A 23,001-nucleotide genomic window follows, 5' to 3' on the forward strand; every position below is an offset into this window, starting at 1 on the left:
GAGATACTCACGACAAGCTCGAACCTCGTAGTGAGCGATGTATTTTCATCGGCTACCTGCAGAAGTCCTTTGGATATCTCTTCTATAGACCGAGCGACAATGTTGTCTTCATTGCGAGGAGAGGGGTTTTCCGAGAACGAGAACTCATAAGCCAAGGGGACAGTGGGAGGCAAATAGATTTTGAAGAGCTTCAAGAGTCGAGAGATGAAGGAACCTCTAACACTGACGCTCAACCCGAGGAGGAAACTCCGGTTAAACCGATTGACAAATCCTTACCTCTTAGATGTTCCAGTAGAGTTAGTGTTCCGCCCGTGCTGTATGGTTTTCATATAACAAGTGAGGGTGATACGTTTATTAGTGATAGTACACTAATAAATTTGGATGAACCTAACAGCTACAAGGAAGCCATGGCAGGCCTGGAGCCTGCAAAATGGAAAGAGGCTATGGACAGCGAGATTCAGTCCATGTATGACAACCAAGTTTGGAATTTGGTTGACAATGTGTCAGGTCGTAAGACGGTCGGGTGCAAATGGATCTTCAAGAAGAAGACCGACATGGATGGGAAGGTACACACCTATGATGAGACCTTCTCACCAGTTGCGAAGATAAAGTCTATCAGGGTGATGCTAGTCATTGCTGCATTTCATGACTATGAAATATGGCAGATGGATGTCAAAACCGCTATCCTTAACGGAAAGTTGGCTGAGAATGTTTACATGAGTCGGCCAGAGGGTTTTGTCAATGCGAAGCATCCCAATAGAGTGTGTAAGCTTGAGAAGTCCATTTATAGACTAAAACAAGCATCTCGCAGATGAAATCTTTGTTTCGATGAGAAAGTCAAAGAGTTTGGTTTTATGCGAAGCGATGATGAATCATGTGTATATGTCAAAGCCAATGGGAGTGTAGTAAGCTTCCTCTTATTGTATGTCGATGACATACTACTCATAGGAAACAACATCCCAACCCTGAAGGAAGTTAAATCCTGGCTTGGGAAGTGCTTCATTATGAAGGACCTCGGAGAGGCTGCCTATATTTTGGGTATAAGGATAGTGAGAAACAGAAGTAAGAGACTAATAGGACTTAGTCAGAATACTTACTTGGACAAAGTACTAAAGCGTTTTAGTATGGAGAATTCTAAGAAGGGGAGTTACTGATCCAAAGTAGTGCCAAGTTGAGTAAGACTCAAAGTCCGAGTACCGAAGTCGAGATAGCAGAAATAAGCCGAGTACCATACGCTTTCGCAGTTGGCTCGATTATGTATGCTATGACTTGTACTCACCCTGATGTGGCCTTCGCTTTGAGCATGGTCAATAGATATCAGGGGAACCCTGGCAAAAGCACATTGGACCGCAGTCAAGAATATTCTTAAGTACCTTCGGAGGACCAAGGAATGGTTTCTAGTCCTCGGTGGGAGTGATGACTTAAGGGTGCGAGGGTATAGTGACGCCAGTTTTCAAACCGACAGGGACAACTACCGTTCGCAGTCGGGTTGGGTCTTTACTCTAAATGGAGGAGCAGTGACTTGGAAAAGTTCCAAGCAAGTGACCGTAGCTGATTCAACGTGCGAATCAGAGTACATTGTGGAGAGCGAAGCGTCAAAGGAGGCGATATGGTTGAAGAACTTCGTTGGAGACCTTGGAGTTGTGCCATCCATAAAGGAGCCCATGGAAATTTTCTGTGATAATGAAGGGGCGGTTGCCTTGACCAAGGAACCGAGGGATCATGGCAGATCTCGACATATCGACAGAAAATATCATTTTATTCGACATCGGGTGGAAGAAGGAATCCTCGTAGTGAAGAGGGTATCGTCGGAGGATAACCCAGCAGATCCCCTTACGAAGGGACTGAGTAGGGTTAAGCACTTGCAACACACTAGGAGCATCAGGCTGAAGGACGATATTAGTTTAGATTAGATAGTTTAGAAACGTATAATAGATAAATGTAATTGAAATTTGATGATTAAATAAAAGAGTATTATTTATAAGTAAAGTTACCGTCTTATGTTAATTGTTTACCTATTGTTTCATTTTGCATGTTTTGACTTCCTGAATAATAAGATTATTCAAACGTTCCACAGTCGCTCATACTTTGGGAGTAGGTATGAAAGAAGATTAGCATGAATTGGTGTGTAGATTGTCTAAAGTGTATTAGACATAGCAAATGTTTGTTGCAACGTTCATGAGTGCTTATGAATAAGTTTTGAGCATTGGATTAAATCCGCGCTTGCTGGAATCACTTCATGGAATTTATCTCCAGTGATCGCAAGACGATAATATCATATGGTCTTAAAACCCAGATATATGGTTTATTGTTTGCAAGTTGTTTGTGCATTGATAATGCGTAAACGCATCAGTAACTGGATGTTATAAAACGCATTGTTGTGCATGATTTAATGAGTGAATGGTAGATGCATATAAGTCGAAGTTTATATGTTCCTTTTATCCTAAGAGGGTAAAAGCGATATCTAGGCCCCTCGATGATTTGGTTTGACTTATGTGTCGGGCCCGGTCAGGACTGAATTGATGTGTTCAATTAAGTTCTATGTCAGACGAATCAGAGATTGAGAAACAAATTGTTGGACAATAAGTATGACTATGTTCCATGTATCTGTCCGCACGATATCTAGAACAGAAGACTATACGACCCCTTATCTAAAGGACAGGTTGCTGATATGATCAGAGTTCGACAGCGTCTTTGAGAGCTACGATTGTTAATCGGATTGTGCTTACACTATAGTTGTTGGATTAGGTGCCTAAGCCCATAACTATAATTGGTGTGTACTTGAATTGATAGCAGCACAGTCCTTTTGGGTTGCCCTCAACCTAGCAACTGGACAAGGAAATTATGAAAGGAGAGATATTAATTTATAAGATTAATAAATTAATATAAATGATTTATTAATATGTTAAAAGATTAATATATTAATTAGAAATCATTATGTTAATTAATAGTTAGCCAGAAATTAACCAGAATTAATTTTGGGGTTAAAAGTATTAATTATAAAGTGCAGGGACTAGTTTGCAATTAACTAATAGTTGAGTGGAAGGATCCAGAACCTCCTTGGAAGGAGGTGGACGAAATCTATAGGGGAAACCCTAAGGATTTCGTCCAAGGGGTCTAAATAAGGCCCTTGGGTTTTGCTTAGGCCCTAAGCAAAGGAGAATTAGGGTTTTCCCTAAACCCTAGATCCCTCAGCTATTTAAGGAGCCTCCTGGCTCACATTTTCGACCACTCTGTTCCTTGGAGAAACCCTAAGCCGAAAATTGCATACTCCCTCCCTCTCTCTTCTTCTACTTTCCTTCTTGCTAGTTCTTGGGTGTGATTCCATTAGAGGCATTACATTTGTGGTGCTAAGCTTCCAAGAAGATCAAGATCAAGATCAAGAGGATTATCAATTTTTTGCTATAACAATTGAAAGGTATGTAACTCTTAAACCCTAGTTTACTATTTTCGAAAATAGCATCCTCCTCTAGGGTTCTTGTTTTGCAATTCAAAGTTGTATGTTCAATAGTTAAAACATAGATCCAAAGTAGGTTGCATGTGAACTTAGGAATTGTTTTTCTGGTTTATTTGTTTTACCTAAAACCCATCAGTGGTATCAGAGCCATTGTTTGTTTTAAATTGAATTGCTATAATTGTTGAATTGCAAATTAGGGTTTATAGCCATTAAACCCTAAACGCCATATTTTTGATTTTTAGGGTTTTGGATAAAAGGGTTTTCGAAAAACCCTAGCCTCCAAAGAACCCTAATCGAAATTAGGGTTAGGGTTTTGAAAAACCCTAGCCTCCTCCCTTGTGAATTTCGAAATATGCCTAGAAGTTTTAGGGTTTCTTGTTTTGGATAATTATTACTTGATTAGAATAATTGGATAATTATCCTTACCCTAATTTTCGAAATTTAGAGGGATAAGGATTAGGATTAAATTAATTGTTTAATTTGATTAGATAATCCTTACAAGATTTAATAAATTGATTAATAGTTAATTAAATGATAAATATTAAATCTAGTAATTTGGTTTATTTTAAATTTAAATTAATAGTTTAATTTTCGAAATTTATATAAACCTTAAAGTTTTTTAAAAGGTTTAAAAACAAACCTTATATATGTATTATAATTAAAAGTTTAATATTATATATGTATAAGAATATGGTCAGTCAAATCGCTAGTATGCCTCATTCACGAAGCTAATCTATAAGGGGGGTATAAGGAAACTGCCTATAAAATGGTAGTTGAATGGGTGTCCACTCTCACCCACCGCTTCCTTGATTAGTGGAGGATCGTTAGCAGAACGGATTTGATAGGACAACTACTTCTCATTAAAAGTATAATGCTATTAAAGAAAGTACTAGAACATTATTTTACAAAATCTCAACTCTAGTTACTTTAGGAAAAATGTGAAAAGTATGCTAATCCATGAAATTGCACATTATGCTTTATTGGTCGTTAGTGGAGCGTGTGTGGTTAACCAGCACACTAAAAGGCACTAATAAAGAGTATTAATGGGTATCTCATAATTGTCATTTTGATGGAGCGTGTGTGGTTTACCAGCACATCAATAGTTAATGATAAAGACAATGAGGTTACCAAGCACATTTGCATGGTTATTCACATCTTGTTTGTGATCCTCGGCATCCCAGTCACAAATAGAAGAGCATAATCTGAGATTAAAACATGCCATTGAATAGTTTCAATGTATCTCAAAAGAATTAGGAATTTCACTTCGTTTGTTTTGTCTAATGGTGGAATTGGTGAATCGTCATTCACCTACCTTTATGAAATTTTCTCTTGGATCTCGGCATCCCATTTCTAAGTTGTGAATCTTCATAGTTGGATCCTAACCTTGATATTATATCTTTGGGTTATTTTATCAAGGTATCTTTAAGTCTAACTAAAACTTTCTTTCTTTTCAGATGTCTACTCCTGGAAACACTTCTGCTTCGTCCTCCTCCAACCAAAACTCCTCTTTGCTCAATATCTGCTCCAAAGTCGTTATGGATGGCTCAAACTATAACGATTGGATGCGCAACATCAAGATGGCGCTTCGTTTTGAGAACAAAGAATATGTTCTTGAAAAGGAGCTCAAAGAACTTGATGAGTCTGAAGCTACTCCTGAAGAATTTGCTGCCTACAAGAAACATTACGATGATTCTACCAAAGTGGCATGCATCATGGTGGCAACCATGTCCCCAGAACTGCAGAGGTACTATGAGGACTACTGGCCTTTCGAGATGAACAAGGACCTTATGGAAAAGTACCATAAGCGAGCTCGTCAAGAAAAGTTTGAAGTAGTCAAGTCACTCATGGCTTGCAAGATGAAAGAGGGAGAGTCGGTTGTGTCACATGTGCAAAGAATGCAACGCTACATAGAGCGTTTGGTCAAGCTCAACATTCACTTTGATGAGGAATTGGCCATTGACATGGTCTTGAACTCGCTACCTGATTGTTATGGTTAGTTTATTCTAACTTACCATTTGAACAACACTGAGCAGACTCTAGCCCAATTGCACAACTTGTTGCAGACAGCTGAAGCAGTGATGAAGGGCAAAAGTATACCCTCCATACCTGTAAGTGCCCCTGTCTTGGCTATTGGACAGGGAAAGAGGAAAAAGAGGAAAGGTCCTCCCAAGAAAAACTGGAAGAGCAAGGCTCAAGCTGGGTCATCTAGTAGTGGCCCAAAGGCTAAGCCCAATGCTACCACTCCCCATGTTTCTGATCCAAAAGAGGCCGTTTGCTTTTATTGCAATCAAAAGGGGCATTGGAAGAGATCTTGCCCACAATATCTGCAAGATATCAAGGATGGCAAAGTGAAGCCATCTTCGGCAGGTATTTACACTATTTCTGCTAATAACTCATTATCTTCTCGTTCATGGGTCCTTGATACAGGATGTGGTTTTCATATTTGTTCTGATTTGCAGGGGCTAAAGGAAAGTGAGGAGATAGAGCGAGGAAGGATAAACTTGATCATGGGAAACAGAAAGTCTTCACCAGTAACCAAGATCGGATTTTATCAGCTTTTGCTTAGTAATGATGTTAGATTAGATTTGATAAATTGTTGCTATTCGTCTGAGATGACGAGAAACATTATTTCATTTCATGCATTGTTCAGACAAGGTTTTAAATATTCTTTTAATGATTTGAATGGTTCAATTTCTGTTTATAAGAATGGTGTTTTTGTGTTTGAAGCTTTACCTTGTGATGGTGTGTATGAAACAGTGACTTGTGTTGATAGCTTAGGAAATAGTGTACTTAATATTGACTTGTCTAATAGTGTAGATAAGGCATGCTTGTGGCATTGTCGTCTTGGACACATTAACAAGAAACGCATATCCCAACTCCAAAAGGATGGAGTGTTGGAATCATTTGACCTAAAATCAGATGATATGTGTGAATCTTGTCTTTTGGGAAAGATGACAAAATCACCATTCACAGGGTCTTGTGAAAGAGGTGAAGGTCTGTTGGATCTCGTACACACAGATGTGTGTGGGCCCTTCAGATCAACTACAAGGGATGCTAATCGATTCTATGTGACTTTCACTGACGATTATAGCAGATATGGTTATATCTACTTGATCAAGCATAAGACAGAAACCTTTGAAACGTTCAAAGAGTTTAAACATGAGGTCGAAAATCAATTGGGCAGGAAGATAAAGATACTTAGATCCGACAGAGGCGGGGAGTATCTTAGTATCGAATTTAACGACTATCTGAAGGAATGTGGGATAGTCTCACAATTGACACCTCCTAGGACACCACAGTTAAATGGTGTAGCTGAGAGGCGTAATCGAACCTTGTTAGACATGGTTCGTTCTATGATGAGTCGTGATTCGCTTCCTATTCACTTCTGGGGGTATGCCTTAGAGATAGCCGCCCACAACCTCAATCTTGTCCCTACAAAGAAGGTTGCCAAAACACCTCACGAAATGTGGACGGGGAAAGTTCCCTCGTTAGCACATATTAAAGTCTGGGGTTGTGAAGCTTTCGTAAGACGAGAGACTCACGACAAGCTAGCAGCTAGAAGTGAGAAATGTGTTTTCATTGGTTACCCAAAGCAGTCTTTTGGATATTTGTTCTACAGACCTAGTGAAAACGTGGTCTTTATAGCACGAAGAGGAGTCTTTCTAGAAAGGGAGCTCATATTCAAAGAGGACAGTGGGAGCACCATTGAACTTGAAGAAATTCAAGAGTTAGCTAATGAAGGAACCTTAGATGACACTAGCACTCAACCAGAGGAAACAGATCCTGTTGAACCAGTTGATAACTCATTACCTCTTCGAAGGTCCACTAGGGAGAGTGTGCCACCTGAGTTGTATGGTTTTCATATTACTTCAGATGGTGACACATTCATAAGTGACAGAACACTGGTAAACTTAGATGAACCAGTCACTTATAAGGAAGCAATGGCAGGCCCAGAGGCTTCTAAGTGGAAAGAGGCAATGGACAGCGAGATTAAGTCCATGTATGACAACCAAGTTTGGAATTTGGTTGATAGTGCACCAGGTCGTAAGACAGTTGGGTGCAAATGGATCTTCAAGAAGAAGACAGACATGGATGGAAATGTGCATACATTTAAAGCTCGACTGGTTGCAAAAGGTTTCACTCAAACCCCAGGGGTTGACTATGATGAGACCTTCTCACCAGTAGCTAAGATTAAATCTATTAGGATATTGCTCGCCATAGCTGCCTTTCATGACTATGAAATCTGGCAGATGGATGTCAAGACTGCTTTCCTTAACGGGAAGTTGGCTGAGGATGTTTACATGAATCAGCCAGAGGGTTTTGTTGATGCAAAGTTTCCCAATAGAGTGTGAAAGCTTGAGAAATCCATTTATGGATTGAAACAAGCATCTCGCAGCTGGAATCTTTGCTTCCATGAGAAAGTCAAAGAGTTTGGTTTCTCTAGAAGTGAAGATGAGTTTTGTGTGTATATCAAGGCTAGTGGGAGTATAGTAACTTTTCTGGTGTTATATGTCGATGACATATTACTCATTGGTAACGACGTTCCAACTTTGAAAGAAGTTAAGTCTTGGCTTGGAAAGTGTTTTGCCATGAAAGACCGTGGAGAAGCTGCCTATATTCTTGGGATTAGAATATTGAGAGATAGAAAGAAGAGACTAATTGGACTTAGTCAGAGCACATACTTGGATAAGGTACTAAAGAGGTTTAGTATGGAAAATTCCAAGAAGGGAGAGCTACCTATCCAGAGCAATACCAAATTGAGTAAGACTCAATGCCCGAGTACAGATGAGGAAATAGATGACATGAGTCGTGTACCTTATGCTTCCGATGTCGGATCGATCATGTACGCTATGACACGTACTCGCCCTGATGTGGCATTTGCTTTGAGCATGGTCAGTCGCTATCAGGGAAACCCAGGTAGAGCTCATTGGATAGCGGTAAAGAATATACTCAAGTATTTGCGAAGGATAAATGACTGGGTCCTTGTGCTTGGTGGCAATGATACTTTGAGAGTAGATGGTTACAGTGATGCCAGCTTTCAGACGGATAGAGATAACTTCCGTTCTCAGTCAGGCTGGGTATTTTTACTGAATGGAGGAGCAGTTACTTGGAAAAGTTCCAAGCAAGATACGGTGGCTGATTCTACTTGTGAATCAGAGTACATAGCAGCGAGTGAAGCGTCGAAAGAAGCAGCTTGGTTAAGGAACTTCATCGGAGATCTCGGAGTTGTTCCAACCATCCAAGAGCCTATGGAACTGTTAAGCGATAATGAAGGAGTGGTTGCCTTGACAAAGGAACCGAGAGATCATGGTAAAACCAGACATATCGACAGAAAGTACCATTTCATCAGACATAGAGTAGAAGAAGGCCATCTTATAGTGAAGAGGGTGTCATCTGAAGATAACCCAGCAGACCCCCTCACAAAGGGTCTGAGTAGGGCTAAGCATATTCAGCATGCTCGGAGCATAGGACTGAAAGATGATATTAGTTTTAGTAGTTAGATTAGTTTTGTTCTGAAACTTGTAACAAAGTAAATGTAATTGACTTTTGGTGATTAAATAATAAAGTATTATTTATAAGTTTGGTTACTGCCTTTTGTCAATTGTTTATTATTGTGTTTCATATTTTGCATGTTTTACTTCCTAAATAATAAGATTATTCAAACTCCACAGCCGCTCATACTTTTGGAAGTAAGTAGTGAATTAAGACTGTCATGAATTGGATTACAGATTGTCTAAGAATAGACATGGCAATAGAATTGCTGCAACGTTCATGAGTACTCAGAAATTGAGATTTGAGTATTGGATAAACCCTCGCTCAGAGTATCACTTCATGGAATTCATCACGAGTAATACTGAGACGATAATATCTTATAATCTTGAAACGAAGATATATGAGTTGTAATTTACAAGTCGGTCATGCATTGATGATACGAAAACGCATCAGTAACTTGGCGTTATAAAACGTATTGTCATGTATAATTTGATGAGTAAAAGACACAAGCATATGAGTCAGCGTTTATTCATTCCTTTTGCCCTAACCGGAAAAGCGATATTTGTGGGCCCCTCGATGATTTGGTGTTGACTTATGTGCTGGGCCCAGCCAGGACTAAATTGATGTGTTCGATTAGAAGTCCTACATCATCACAAATCAGGAATCGGGAAACATAAATCCTGGACAAAGAGATTGATTACATTCCATGTCTTTTGTCTGGGATTATCTAGCAGAACGAAGGATTATATGATCACTTATCTTAGGACACGTAACTGACTGGGTCAGAGTTCGGCAGCAGCTTTTGGAAGCTACAATTTGCTGGTCAAATTTAGAAGGCATACTAGCAATTATAGTTACAGACTTATCCAAGTGGGAGACTGTTGGATTAGGTGTCTAAGCCCATAACTATAATTGGTGTGTACTTGAATTGATAGCAACATAGTCCTTTTGGGTTGCCCTCAACCTAGCAACTGGACAAGGAATTTTGAAAGGAGAGATATTAATTTATAAGATTAATAAATTAATATAAATGATTTATTAATATGTTAAAAGATTAATATATTAATTAGAAATCATTATGTTAATTAATAGTTAGCCAGAAATTAATCAGAATTAATTTTGGGGTTAAAAGTATTAATTATAAAGTGTAGGGACTAGTTTGCAATTAACTAATAGTTGAGTGAAAGGATCCAGAACCTCCTTGGAAGGAGGTGGACGAAATCTATAGGGGAAACCCTAAGGATTTCGTCCAAGGGGTCTAGATAAGGCCCTTGGGTTTTGCTTAGGCCCTAAGCAAAGGAGAATTAGGGTTTTCCCTAAACCCTAGATCCCTCAGCTATTTAAGGAGCCTCCTGGCTCACATTTTCGACCACTCTGTTCCTTGGAGAAACCCTAGGCCGAAAATTACATAATCCCTCCCTCTCTCTTCTTCTACTTTCCTTCTTGCTAGTTCTTGGGTGTGATTCCATTAGAGGCATTACATTTGTGGTGCTAAGCTTCCAAGAAGATCAAGATCAAGATCAAGAGGATTATCAATTGTTTGCTATAACAATTGAAAGGTATGTAACTCTTAAACCCTAGTTTACTATTTTCGAAAATAGCCTCCTCCTCTGGGGTTCTTGTTTTGCAATTCAAAGTTGTATGTTCAATAGTTAAAACATAGATCCAAATTAGGTTGCATGTGAACTTAGGAATTGTTTTTCTGGTTTATTTGTTTTACCTAAAACCCATCAATAGTTACTAGACTTATTCAAGTAGGAGACTGTTGGATTAGTGTCTAAGCCTGTAACTATATTTGGTATGTACTTGACCCGGTTGTGCATGGTCCTTTTGGGTTGCCTTCACCAAAGCAACTTGACAGGGTAATTATGAAGAGAGAGGTTATTATGGTTTATTACTCCCTCCGTCCCATTTTAGTTGACTACAAGTAAAAAACACATTGTTTAAGAAAAGTACATTTAATGAAACTTTTTGTAAAAAAAATGACTTATCTACCCTTCTTATGAGCATTAATACAATTAATCAATCATTAAAGAGAAACCGTTGAACCATTTCTCTCGATGGAATAAGGAGAAAAGCATAAATAATTAAAGAACCATTAAATGCTTAATGTAACTAATCGGAAAACGAAAGTATTTGGAGGCAAAGTGTTCCCACCAATTTTTGTTTTACTGTAAATTGAAACCAAACTTACCTCCGAATGAAAAAAAAAAGCTTTGCAGTAGCAAAATTTGGCTCCAAATTCTCCCACCAAAAACAATTCAATGAATCTTTATAAACCATTTTCCTTCATATTTTTTTTCCTACGTACTGTAAGTCATGAAGAATACTTTAACTTCATTGACTAAAAAACACACAACCTATGCCCAACGTCAAGATATATTTCAAGCCTTGTTGCAACACAATTCTAATGGAGAGTTAAGAAGGGGTTTCATAAGTGATGTAGTTGCAGTTTTCGGAGTTTCTAAACGGACCGTAAGTCGTATTTGGAATCGGGCTAAACTTCAAGCGGAAAATGGATCAATAATTGATTTTTCTTCAAAGAAGCTAAAAGTTGTTGGGCGAAAAAGGGTTCAATTCGATTTGAATCAAGTTTCACAAATTCCATTGCGTCGTCGAACTACCATTCGGTCTATTGCAAAGTCATTAGGTGTTGCAAAATCAACTTTGCATAGACGAATAAAAGAAGGTGACCTTAGACCACACACAAATTCTATCAAGCCGGACCTTACCGATGCAAATAAAACAAAGAGGTTAGAATTTTGTTTATCTATGATCACTCGGTCATTAACTAATTCTAATCCCACATTCCATGATATGTTTAATGTCATCCACATTGATGAAAAATGGTTTTACATATCAAGATCATCAAAACAATACTACCTCGTTCCCGGTGAGGATGAACCGTTGAGAACATGTAAAAGCAAAAAGTTCATTACAAAAGTCATGTTTCTCGCAGCAGTTGCTCGGCCAAGATTTGATGCATTAGGAAATGAAATTTTTTCCGGAAAGATTGGCATATTCCCACTTACAACAAAAGAACCCGCTAAGCGTTCAAGCAAGAACCGTGTTGCGGGAACATTGGAGACAAAACCGATTTTATAGGTTACTAAAGAAATAACGAGGTTGTGGTTTATTGAAAAACTTTTACCCGCTATTAAAGCTAAATGGCCACCAAACCATACGGGTCCAATATTCATTCAACAAGATAATGCAAAACCCCATATTGATGTCAATGATAGTGAGTTTCTTGAAGCATCGTCTCAAGATGGGTTTGATATTCGACTTTGTTTTCAGCCCCCAAATAGTCTAGATTTAAATGTGTTGGACCTTGGGGTTTTTCGGGCCATTCAATCACTTTAAGAACAAGAGGTACTCCATACAGTGGATGAATTGGTTTCTGCAGTTCAAACCTCATTTGAAAAGATGAAATCTCATGAGCTTAACAATGTTTTCTTAACTTTGCAGACATGCATGAAAGAAGTCATAAAGGTTAGAGGTGGTAACAACTATCGAATACCGCATATCAGTAAAAGTAGGTTGGAACGAAAAAGTTTTTTGCCAATTCAAATTGAGTATGAACAAAGCCTCATAGATGAAGTAGTTCCATATTTGGGTTAGTAAGATGTAAACATGAAAACAAATCAAATTTTCATTTGATGTGTAACATGTTGCTGGCTTTCTTAAAAAGAAAAAAGAAAAGAATGTTTATGTGCATTTGTAAGCTAAGAGTAGCATGCGTAATTATGAGATGCAAATGTCTTTTTCTTTTTTTATTCCATTAATTAATGCACGGTAGTAATTAGGCGTATTTATTACCAAGGGTAGTATGGGAAACTTGCTTAATTATACTAGTCTTTTTTTAGTATGTGACAATAATTTTGGGACAAACCAAAATAGTATACTGGAAAACTAAAATGGGACGGAGGGAGTAGTATATTATATGAATAATATATTAAAGGAGAAATCATATAGTTTAATTAATATTAGACAAGAATTAATTAGAAGTTAATTATGTGGCTAAAAGACATTAATTAAATAAAGGGGACTTAAACTGTCAAATGTGTGATAGTTGAATATTGGGCTGAGACGCCTTATGGACTAGGCATGGACGAAATTAGGGATGTGTCCATCCTAATTTCGGCCATAAGGGCCCTATTCCAGAAGCTTCCTTGGACTGCTTAAGCCCTAAGTTGTCCATTAGGGTTTTGACTGAAACCCTAGCAGCACAAGTATATATAGAACCCCTAGGGCATCAGTTTTCGGCCACTTGAAACCCTAGAAGAGTTCATAGCCGAAAATTATGCATCTCCCCTCTCTCCAATATCATCCTCTTGCATGTGTGGTGTTTGTAAGCCATTAGAGGAGTGATATTTGTGACTCTAAGCTTCAAGACAAGAAAATTTAATCCATTGTTGAAGAGGTAATCATCTAGATCTGTTTTCATATGTTATTTTCGAAATATACATGCTAGATCTAGGGTTCTTAAGTCTTTGATGAATTGCATGTACAATAGAGAAACCTAGATCCAAGCTTTAGGGTTTGCATGATCACATAGGATGTTCTTTTGTATAAAACCCATTAGAAAGTTGTAACATCAGAAAGTAGTTTTGCGACTTTTTCGGTCGTTTCACGAACCGTTTTCTCCGAACTCTCAACAGCTTTGTTAGATTTTGCAAGATTCGTTGTATGCTCCTTGTTCGTAGTTTCAAATAGGGGCTTTAAAAGATGCAAGAGAATACTCATTGATGGACGAGGCTTTGGTGGACTCAAGCAGAGAATCCAACTTGGTATTTAAGGCCTTGAACTGCCCTTTTGTCATAGGAGCATAATCTTCATCACTCTTTTCTTGAACAATGAAAGGGCTGTAGTGGAAGTCTTGAAAGTCATCACAATCATCCCCAAAAATTGTATCAGAATCAGTTGTTCTTAAAGGAGAGATGGGCGGTGAACTAGGACCAACAGTAGCACCAGAAGCACCTGCCCCCGTATCAGATACGTTGACAGTAACTGGAGGTGTACTGGTGGTTGTTGTTGTTGTGGATTCAGTCAAAAGAGGAGTGGCTTGAGCAATAGAGATCTGGGGTTGCGAAATTCCCACAGATACATTCGAACACGGAGCTATGATGATAGGAGAAGTAGAAGTAGTAGGAAATAGTGGATGAGTGAAGCTCTGAAAGAAATCATCAGTGATTGGAACAAAGGTTGGCATGGTAAAGGTTACCTCCGGATTGGTCTAAGTTGGCTCCGAAACCATGGGTTGCGAAGATGCAGCCGTGTCTTCATTGTCATTCCGAGCCTGGAAATCCTCCGAAAGGGTTCGTGATGGTGATTCCTCCTGAGTGACAGGTGAGGGAGACCTTGGTTTACGAGTCGCTCGCTTAACTCGCTTCGTAGGAGTGGTAGTTGGTTCGGAGGGACCTGCTTTTGTCTTTCGCTTCCCACCCTTCTTCGGCTTGTTCACTTCCTCCAAAGCCTTTTGCATTTCAGGAGTTAAAGGGCGAGGTCCAAATGCAGGCCTTGACCGATACTCGTTTATAATCACGTTGTCTACGGGAGCATAGTTGAGTATCGCTTCTGGAAGTGATCCAATAAATGCGAACTTTGTAGGATCAGTTACGAAAAAGTTCGAAGTGTGAAAAATTGGGATGGCTTCGATTATAGAACCTTCGACCACCGGAATGTTGAGGCGAGTAATGGCCTTCTGAACGATGATGAACCAGAAACGAGCACACGAAATCTCTGAGTGTCGTGTCGAGGAAATAGTACTCTGAACCAATTGTGCCCATAGAACGGAACCATAATCCAAATTAATTATGTAGTATAAGCCGTAGAGAATAGTGCAGAATAGTTTGCTTACACTGTCTGGACCTGTAACCCTTTCTGAGAAACTCTTGAAAATAAGGATGAACAGCTCATTCCACATTGGAGGAAGATGGGGCTTCTTGAACTTGGACAGGATCGTTAGGGTATCTGAATAACCCATCTGGTAAAACATTTCAAGAATAGCAGAAGAGGAGATGGAATCTGGATCAACAAGATCCCTACTTTGAGGAAGCCCTAGCAATTGACTGAACCTTGACTTGGAGATGTGGGTTTTCTGGGTATCAATGTCAAAGGTAATGACAGCCTCACCCTCTTGATAACTAGCAGTGGACAATGCTTTAGAGAGGTGAACCAAAGGAGCATTCTCAACCATGTTAAGCGTCGGTACCAAAGGAGAGTGACGAAGAAACTCGATCATCGGCTGAAGAGACACATAGTATTTGGATGAGTCAAGATCGAGGATTAGGTTTTGGTTGGCCTTGATGTTAAGCAGTGTCGATTGAGCCATTTTCTCGGCCACAGAGGGAGTTTCAGAAGAGGCGGCCATTGTTGCAGACGGAGAAGATGAACAGTGCGTGAGAGAAGAGAGTTTTTCTTGCCAGAGAATTCGAGTGCTTTGAAAGTGGTAGGTGATAATCAAGCATCGAATTTCCTTTTATACGGTGTGACATGAGAGATAAATCCGGTGCTTGGCGCTCCCACGTCCCTGAAAAGGTGCCTTGAAAGTCGTGACAGCTAAACGTGTGTCAGGCGGCGTAATTGACAGCGTGATGTCAAGAACGGTTTGAATGTTTCACGCGACCAATTTGAAATCTTATCCCATAAAATTCGCCATTTCAATTCTGCTTGTTCACAACTGTTCGCCAATACTTGTTCTCCGAATCTGAAAGTAACCATTCGGAATAATTGAAACAAGACTTTTGGAAAAACTCAAAGATTTTCGTGCAAGAGTGTGCCAAATATAAAGAAATAAATCAAAATAAATATGTGGGATTCTAGTGATGTCACTATGGACATAAAGCAGATGGATCCTGGGCAACAATCTTTTCCTTCGGAGTCAAGAGAGACTCAGAAGTGCTTATGTGGAATCCCGTTGAATTACGATCATTTGTTTGTTGAGAAACAGTGAAAGGCTTCTTATTTAGGCTTAAGGGTGACTTTGTCTTCAACCAAACTCTGAAACTCAACATAAGTCTGAACGTTCGGAAGAAGTACTTTTCTGACCATTGTAGCCATAAAAACAAGTATGCTTTGGAATCATTTCAGTGGCTGGACAATTTGGAAATCTCAAGTAAAAAATAAAAACTGGATCTCATGGGTAGAAATGTCTTAGGTCAAGAACATCTCATTAAGATCTCGCAAAAATAAAAATAATGATATTTTTTGGTACAAACCACGAAGGTTGTTACTCGTCAATTCCATGGTGAATAATCTAGAACATATTATTTGTTCACCGTCAATTCAAAAATAGGTTTCGGATTTTGGGTTTCACTCAATTCGTGGTGATAACGAATTCGAGATCATAAACACAGATGTTGTGTAACCATAAACCTCAGTGATAATTGTTGAGAGTCTCGAGGGTTACGTTTATGAAAGTGAAAATGATGGAGAAGTGTTTGAGGTGAAGCCAAAGATGAATTGTACCTCTATTATTACGAATGACCAAACAATCAACTCTTAACTCATTTGAGAAGAGTAAGGTAGCTCAATGACTTATGCGAATGAATAGCCTATTTGGGAAGAAACGATTTGTTTTATCGATTCGTTAAGGCTTCGAACATAGAGTCTCAGAGGCTTTGGACAACATGCAACAACATGCTTTTAGGGACACTTAACTAGTGCAAAGATTCAAAATTTTATACCTGTCCCATTCTTCAGAATTGAGATCATAAAGAGTACGTACCTTCAATCCTTCTCAAATGTCTAATATTTTTGGTCTTTTAAATTTTATTATGAAAGGAAATAAAAACGAAAATAAAGAAAATGTTTTTAATTTTTAAATTTTCTGAAAAATAAATAAAACAGAAAGAAAGAAAATATTTTTGTATTTTTGATTTTCTGAAAAAGAATTAAAAACAGAAAGAATAAAATCAAAATGAATAGTAACAAACAAAATATACAAATGATACATGAAGCTCCGAACCTCCGAATGAACAGTGGACTTCGAGTCGCTCCGAGGGCTCGGACCCATTCGCAGTGTGAACAGTAGACTCCGAATTTAGGGTTTGAGCTCTGGCTGAATACGCCCTGCGTACTCCTATCTACACCCCACGTAGTTCATAGAATGCCAACCAACTTTTCCCTTCTACACAGCGCGTAGATGTTATCTATGCCCTGCGTAAATCAAAACTCAATATTTACACTTAATACTTATAGAAAAGAATTACCTGCAAGGACCGGACGTTTAAAAAGTGTAGGTTTTTTAATAAAAAATAATCATTATATCTCTATATCTATATGAGAGTTTTGTTCGATTGTTGTTTGATTATTTTCGGTTGAAAATATATAAAACTCATACAATCATTAAAAAGTTCATAATAAATTTTTTAAAAAGGTTTTTTCAATTGTAAAACTACTAAAAAACAATATTATAAATACTTGTATCCTAAGGAAATTTAATGCATTTTAAATGACTTTGTCACTCTTTATTAAATTACGGCATTCCTACTAATCGAATCTGAACCCCACAGGCCCACACCACACCCGCTCTAAACTTAATGATTAGTTTGCCGGAAATTCATCCTTTAAAACAGCTGTCGTTGCCCACATCTGTCGTCAATTCTTTGGGTTTGGGACGATACCCAAAAATCCTCTTTTTATCACACCTACTTCCTCTTATCGTAACTTCGAATCGCGAATCAAAAATATCTGCTTCATACAAGTCTCTCTTCTAAAGGAATTCAGGTATGTCGCCGTCTTATTGTGTCTCTAATCGTTTATGAATGTTGAATTGTTCATCTTCTTGTTTATAGATCGATCATTTCGGTTCTGTTATAGATTCGCTTTTTATTCCTTAGAATCATAGACTCGTTTTATATCATTACTTTCAACGGCTATCATTGTTCATCTTCATAAACTGAGATCTATAATTGAAAGTTTGAGTCGGGTTTTTTTTCCTTTTCTTTTCTTTTAGAAAATACCATAGTGTTTCCTGTTTACTCAACATGATCCAGAGAACGAATAATTCACAATCCCGACTGAGAAAATCTCAGATTTTTAGGGTTCGTAATTGCGTTTTCCTGTATCTAGTGAGTGTTTGGATGTTCGAATTTGAAGTAATTACTGTGAATTTAAGAACAAAAATCAGAATAATACAACCCCATAAAGTGATTGATTGAATAGTTTTGACTTTTGAGTAGAGATCCGTTGTTTCTTATGTCGGGAACTTTGTTTACATCCAACATGACGAACAATTCAAGGCGTCTTCTTTGTTTATATATGTATCAGTAATTCAGCATCATAGTCTCTAACGATTCCTTCAATGTTGTACAGCGTTAATGGCCTTAGAAGAAACACCATTTGATTCTCCAGGAAACGTGTCACTAAACAAGAACTCAAAACCAGTTTCTGAAAACTCAACAGGATTTTGCGAATGCAATATATGTTTAGATTCTGCAAGAGACCCTGTGGTTACCCTATGTGGCCACCTCTACTGTTGGCCTTGTATTTACAAATGGCTCCATGTCCAAGCAACCTCCACTCTTGAATCCGATAAACAACCCAAATGCCCTGTTTGTAAAGCTCACATCTCCAACTCATCTTTAGTTCCACTCTACGGACGTGGCAATTCCAATCCCAATCCCAATTCCAATTCCAATTCCGATTCCGATTCACCATCATCGGAATCGGAATCGAAAAGCGAACAACAATCGGAGTTAGTCATACCTAGTAGACCATCAGCACCTGGCGGGGCAATTTTGCATCTGAATCAACAGATCAATCCCCATCCGGTGCCTTTTCAGTCACAGTCACAGTTTCAGCCTCAGCAGCATATTGTGAATCACCCACATCCGTTTGGAGGGTATACTTTTGGGCCATCTAATTTTAATGGGCCAATGACGCCCACTACTGGCTTTTCAAACCCATTTGTGGGAATGGTTGGGGAGATGGTTTGTGCGATGATATTCCGTAGTTCTGATTCCGGGTTTTTGGCGGCTTATCCATACGGGTCGTACCAGAATCCGTATCCGGCTTCAGGTACCACAAGTCCACGGGTGAGAAGGCAAGTAATGCAGGTGGAGAAATCTTTGAACCGATTAACTATCTTTTTCTTTTGTTGTTTCATGTTGTGTCTTTTCTTGTTTTGAGTTTTTTCATCCTACGTGTGTGTTTGTGTGTATAGGTTGCATTTAGTGGGTTTATGAAGAAATATATTTATATATTTTTGTCGATATACAGAATTTACACTATATTGTGATCATTGTTATTTGATGCCATACATTGATACAAGCCTTTTCCAGTTTGTGAACATGCTTTGGGTGTTAAGAATCTTCAAAACTAAGACATTGGCTAAGAAGAAAACATATAATACCATTGTGAAGTGAATTTAAAATTAAGTTGACGTTTGAAATTTCCTATTTAAAACAATTTATGTTTTTTTAAAGCGGTTATCTTCATTCTTAATAAAAACCTCTCCTATGTCAATCTTTAAAAACAACTTTCTGCCACGTGTCATGATTAAAGAGCTCTTCAATGTTTTTTTTCCCGCATCCCTTTTATGTGAAAAATTTAAAATCAATTTTTAAAGAATTACGGAATTCAAGCAAGTAATTTGAAAACCAAATCCCTAAATCTTAGGCCAATTTGAAAAGAAAGTTCTACACACAAATAAGAGTTTCGAACTTTATGCGAGAATCACCTCCTAAATTACCAATATTTTCGTCCTGATTACAAAGAACGACAACGATGAATGTAATCTCACGAAATCAACTCCCAAATCCTTCTCTCTCCTCTGAAACCTTAAATTATTGCTTCCTAATCTTCAAGCCCCATTCTCTCCAACAAAAGTTGAAACTTTTGAACAAAAAACAAAAAAAGGGTAGACGATTTATATCTGATGATTTGCAACAAGGAAGAGGCAAGTGGAAGGAGAACGGACAATTACAAGAACCTTCTTACACATTTGCTCTTCTTCTCCAAGGTTGTAGACACTGTTCGATTCTTCGAGCACATCGTCTTAAACTCTTAATCCTTTGATTCATCGATAGATTGTTGAACATTCTTCCACGAAAATCGACGATTCCTCAACTTCTTCAAATATTCAAGTAAGATTTTCTTTTCTCGAGGTCTGATATCGATTTTGAGTTTTGTTTGATGTCGATTTCAGGTTTTGTTAACGAAGGAACAAAACACCTTTATTTGCTATGATTTTATGACTTCAGGCTTGATTTTCATTTATTACGCCTTTGATTTTAGGAGCCAATAGGGTTTTGTTCAATCTCTGCAGTGATTTCCGATTTTAGGTTTTTTATTTGATGATTTTAAAGCTATGTTGAAATTATACCTCCATGATTGTTGCTCACTATGGATTCATACATGTGTTGGGGATTCAACTTCCAAGAATTTGCAAATGGAAGCCACTGGAGAAGCTAATATCGGTAGCTATAGATTCATACATGTGCACTTCCTCCAGATTCCATACAAAAAGCCTTCCTGAAGGCGGCCACCACTGTCCGCTCACATATTTTCCACAATTCCGATGATGAATCAGAAGGAGATTGCATCAATGATCCATGGCCTGGAAACGAATCTGAAGGTGATAGACTCATTGGAATCACAACCGAGGCTGATCCTCCGAGCGCTTGTGCTCTAAAGAAAGGCAGTGAGTTGCCGGAGGTGATAGGAGATGAGGTTGTTACCGCCGGTAGGGAGGGTATACCAGATCAAAGCAATATATTTTACTTTGTAATTTGCACTTCAGTCCCTGCAACTGTCATTGGTATCCTAGACAAGGTCCCAAGTCCTATATGGAAGCTGCGGTAACAAACATATATCTTCTTTAATCGTAGAATTTGCATTGTACTTTTGTTTATTTGTTTATTAAACTTATGATAGTTTTTTATTTAAAAGAGATCCCGGAGGTGTGGATGAGGTTATTTATTCAAAAATTAATAAACAAATATACTATTTTTTCCATTTGGAGTCTGTGATTAAGTCTAATGAGTATTCAATCTCTCATCAGTAAAATAATTATCGAACTTTAAACAACAATGGATTGTCTTGGGAAACCCATTGCTACAAATTCTAGAGTAAGCATGATCAATATTTTCAAGGTTAGTCTTTTTGGTGTGAAGTGGTAACTCTATGAATCTTTTGCAGGGTAAATTATAGTATTGTAATTTAGTGTTTTTTTTAATTACCGGGAGTCTTTGTATTTTGATAAAACTACCCAATTATAGCAATGAAAATTACTATATTTTGATGGTGTTGCTATACTTGGTAAAATTTTAAAGTACAATGTTTTAATATGATGAAATAAAAAATAGAATGTTGTAATAAACAAATTGCAAGAGATACCAACATCCTTATATTTATTTATATGTTACAGCATCCTAATTTTGTTTTTGTTTTTCATATTTTAACATTGTACTTTTGGGGTTTTTCTTATTTAGGCATTTTGTCTTCAAACATTCAAGTATAGCATTGTACTTTTAAATAATGTGTAAACAATTTTGTATGTGCTATGTTGTAATTGGTAGAATTTTTTGTGTCTAATATGTTAATAGTTGATAAGGAAAAAAAATAATTGCATGATTTAATACTGCAATAAACAATATTTCATGCATTTACCCTGTTTAAGAATCAAATGAATATATGGCACTGTTGTTTTGTTATAATATCCTTCTTTTAATTTTGAAAAGTACGATGTTATAGTCGTAAAAAAAATATAAATAAATACTATGACAAAACAAAAAATAGCAAGGTACTTATGTTTAATTGTTTACTATAACATCTTACTCTCGTTTTCTTTTTCTTTTTCAATATATAACACATCTATAAATTACTTTTATTTTATGTTTCTTAAAAATATAATAGTAATGTCACTACTTTTATTTTATGTTTCTTAAAAATATAATAGTAATGTCACTTACTATTTACTATATATATTATTTTTATTTGCTAAACTGTGTAGTACACGGGTTATAACCTAGTTATCTTATGTAGTACTAGTTTAAGAAAAGTGTTTGGATTAATTTATACTTAAAATACAATTTGTTAGTAAATTAGTTTTTAGTGTTTGATAAATTTTGATTATACATTTAATGATGTAAAAAGATCAAGAACAACATGAGTAAAATGGTAAATTAGTGCGCGCCTCACTATTATAAAAAAGACAACGTTGCTATCCATAATTGTTTTTTTGAGGTTGAACTTACATGGGTAAATAGATAAATTGGTTTCTATCTATAATAAACACCTTAGGTTAGAGTGATGTAACCTATCATACGAATACTAACATTATTTAAATTAAAATTTAACAACAAAACAAGAAAAAAGAAAAGACAAATATAACAAATATCCTTGATTGTTTGTCAAAATTGACAAAATTTTACACTTTACTCAAAACAGTCACCATTGTCGCAATTACCCATTGCGTAATGCACTATTTGTATGTTTAACAGAGTTCATATTGTGAAAAAAAAAATTAGGTAAGATATATTACAAAAAAATATGGTGTAAAAAATCATCAAATATGGCGACTGATTTTGCACATATCTCAAATATATGGTTATTTGTAGAATTATGTTAATTTTTGACTATTTTTTTGTATAACAATTAAGAAAAAACCCGCTATATTTAACTATATATATTTTTTTTTCATGAAACAATTTGTAAAGCATACTACATTTTTTTACTGTTTATCCTCCTACCCATATCAAATTGTGACAAGTGTCAATTTTTGATAAAATTAATACTAAATTATGACACTTGCATTATTTCACATAAATAAGAGGATAAATAAAAATAAAAATAAGATATTTAATTTCTCATTATTTGTGTAATGTTTCAACATTTGTATAGCGTTATAGCGTTAGAACAAAACAAAACCTGAACTACTATTTAATAAAGGTATTTAGTTAAGTTTGTCACATGGATCCGCATTAGAAATAATTCACCGCTATGTCCCCACTAAAGTCAAAAATTACATATTTTTACAAAAACATAACGAAAGGACAAAAAATTTGACGAAAATATAACAAAACTGAAAGTTAAGTAGTCAAATT

General features: G+C 37.1%; 2 protein-coding genes across 2 annotated transcripts; both read left to right on the forward strand.

Moving 5' to 3' along the window:
- Window positions 1-11,269: 11,269 nt before the first annotated feature.
- On the forward strand, window positions 11,270-12,055 carry LOC145140219 (uncharacterized). The gene has a single exon (XM_079073785.1). The coding sequence runs from the start codon at window positions 11,270-11,272 to the stop codon at window positions 12,053-12,055; it is 786 nt and encodes a 261-aa protein (XP_078929911.1).
- A 5,484-nt stretch (window positions 12,056-17,539) lies between these two features.
- LOC145141293 (E3 ubiquitin-protein ligase RMA1H1-like) lies at window positions 17,540-19,246 on the forward strand. The gene is made up of 2 exons (XM_079074588.1): window positions 17,540-17,680; window positions 18,269-19,246. The coding sequence occupies exon 2, from the start codon at window positions 18,274-18,276 to the stop codon at window positions 19,081-19,083; it is 810 nt and encodes a 269-aa protein (XP_078930714.1). The 5' UTR covers window positions 17,540-17,680; window positions 18,269-18,273; the 3' UTR covers window positions 19,084-19,246.
- The last annotated feature ends 3,755 nt before the right edge of the window (window positions 19,247-23,001 follow it).

This window comes from Lactuca virosa, chromosome 9 (assembly GCF_052849685.1).
Source record: "Lactuca virosa cultivar CGN04683 chromosome 9, Lactuca_virosa_CGN04683_v6, whole genome shotgun sequence".
In the NCBI taxonomy this organism is placed as follows: Eukaryota; Viridiplantae; Streptophyta; class Magnoliopsida; order Asterales; family Asteraceae; genus Lactuca; species Lactuca virosa.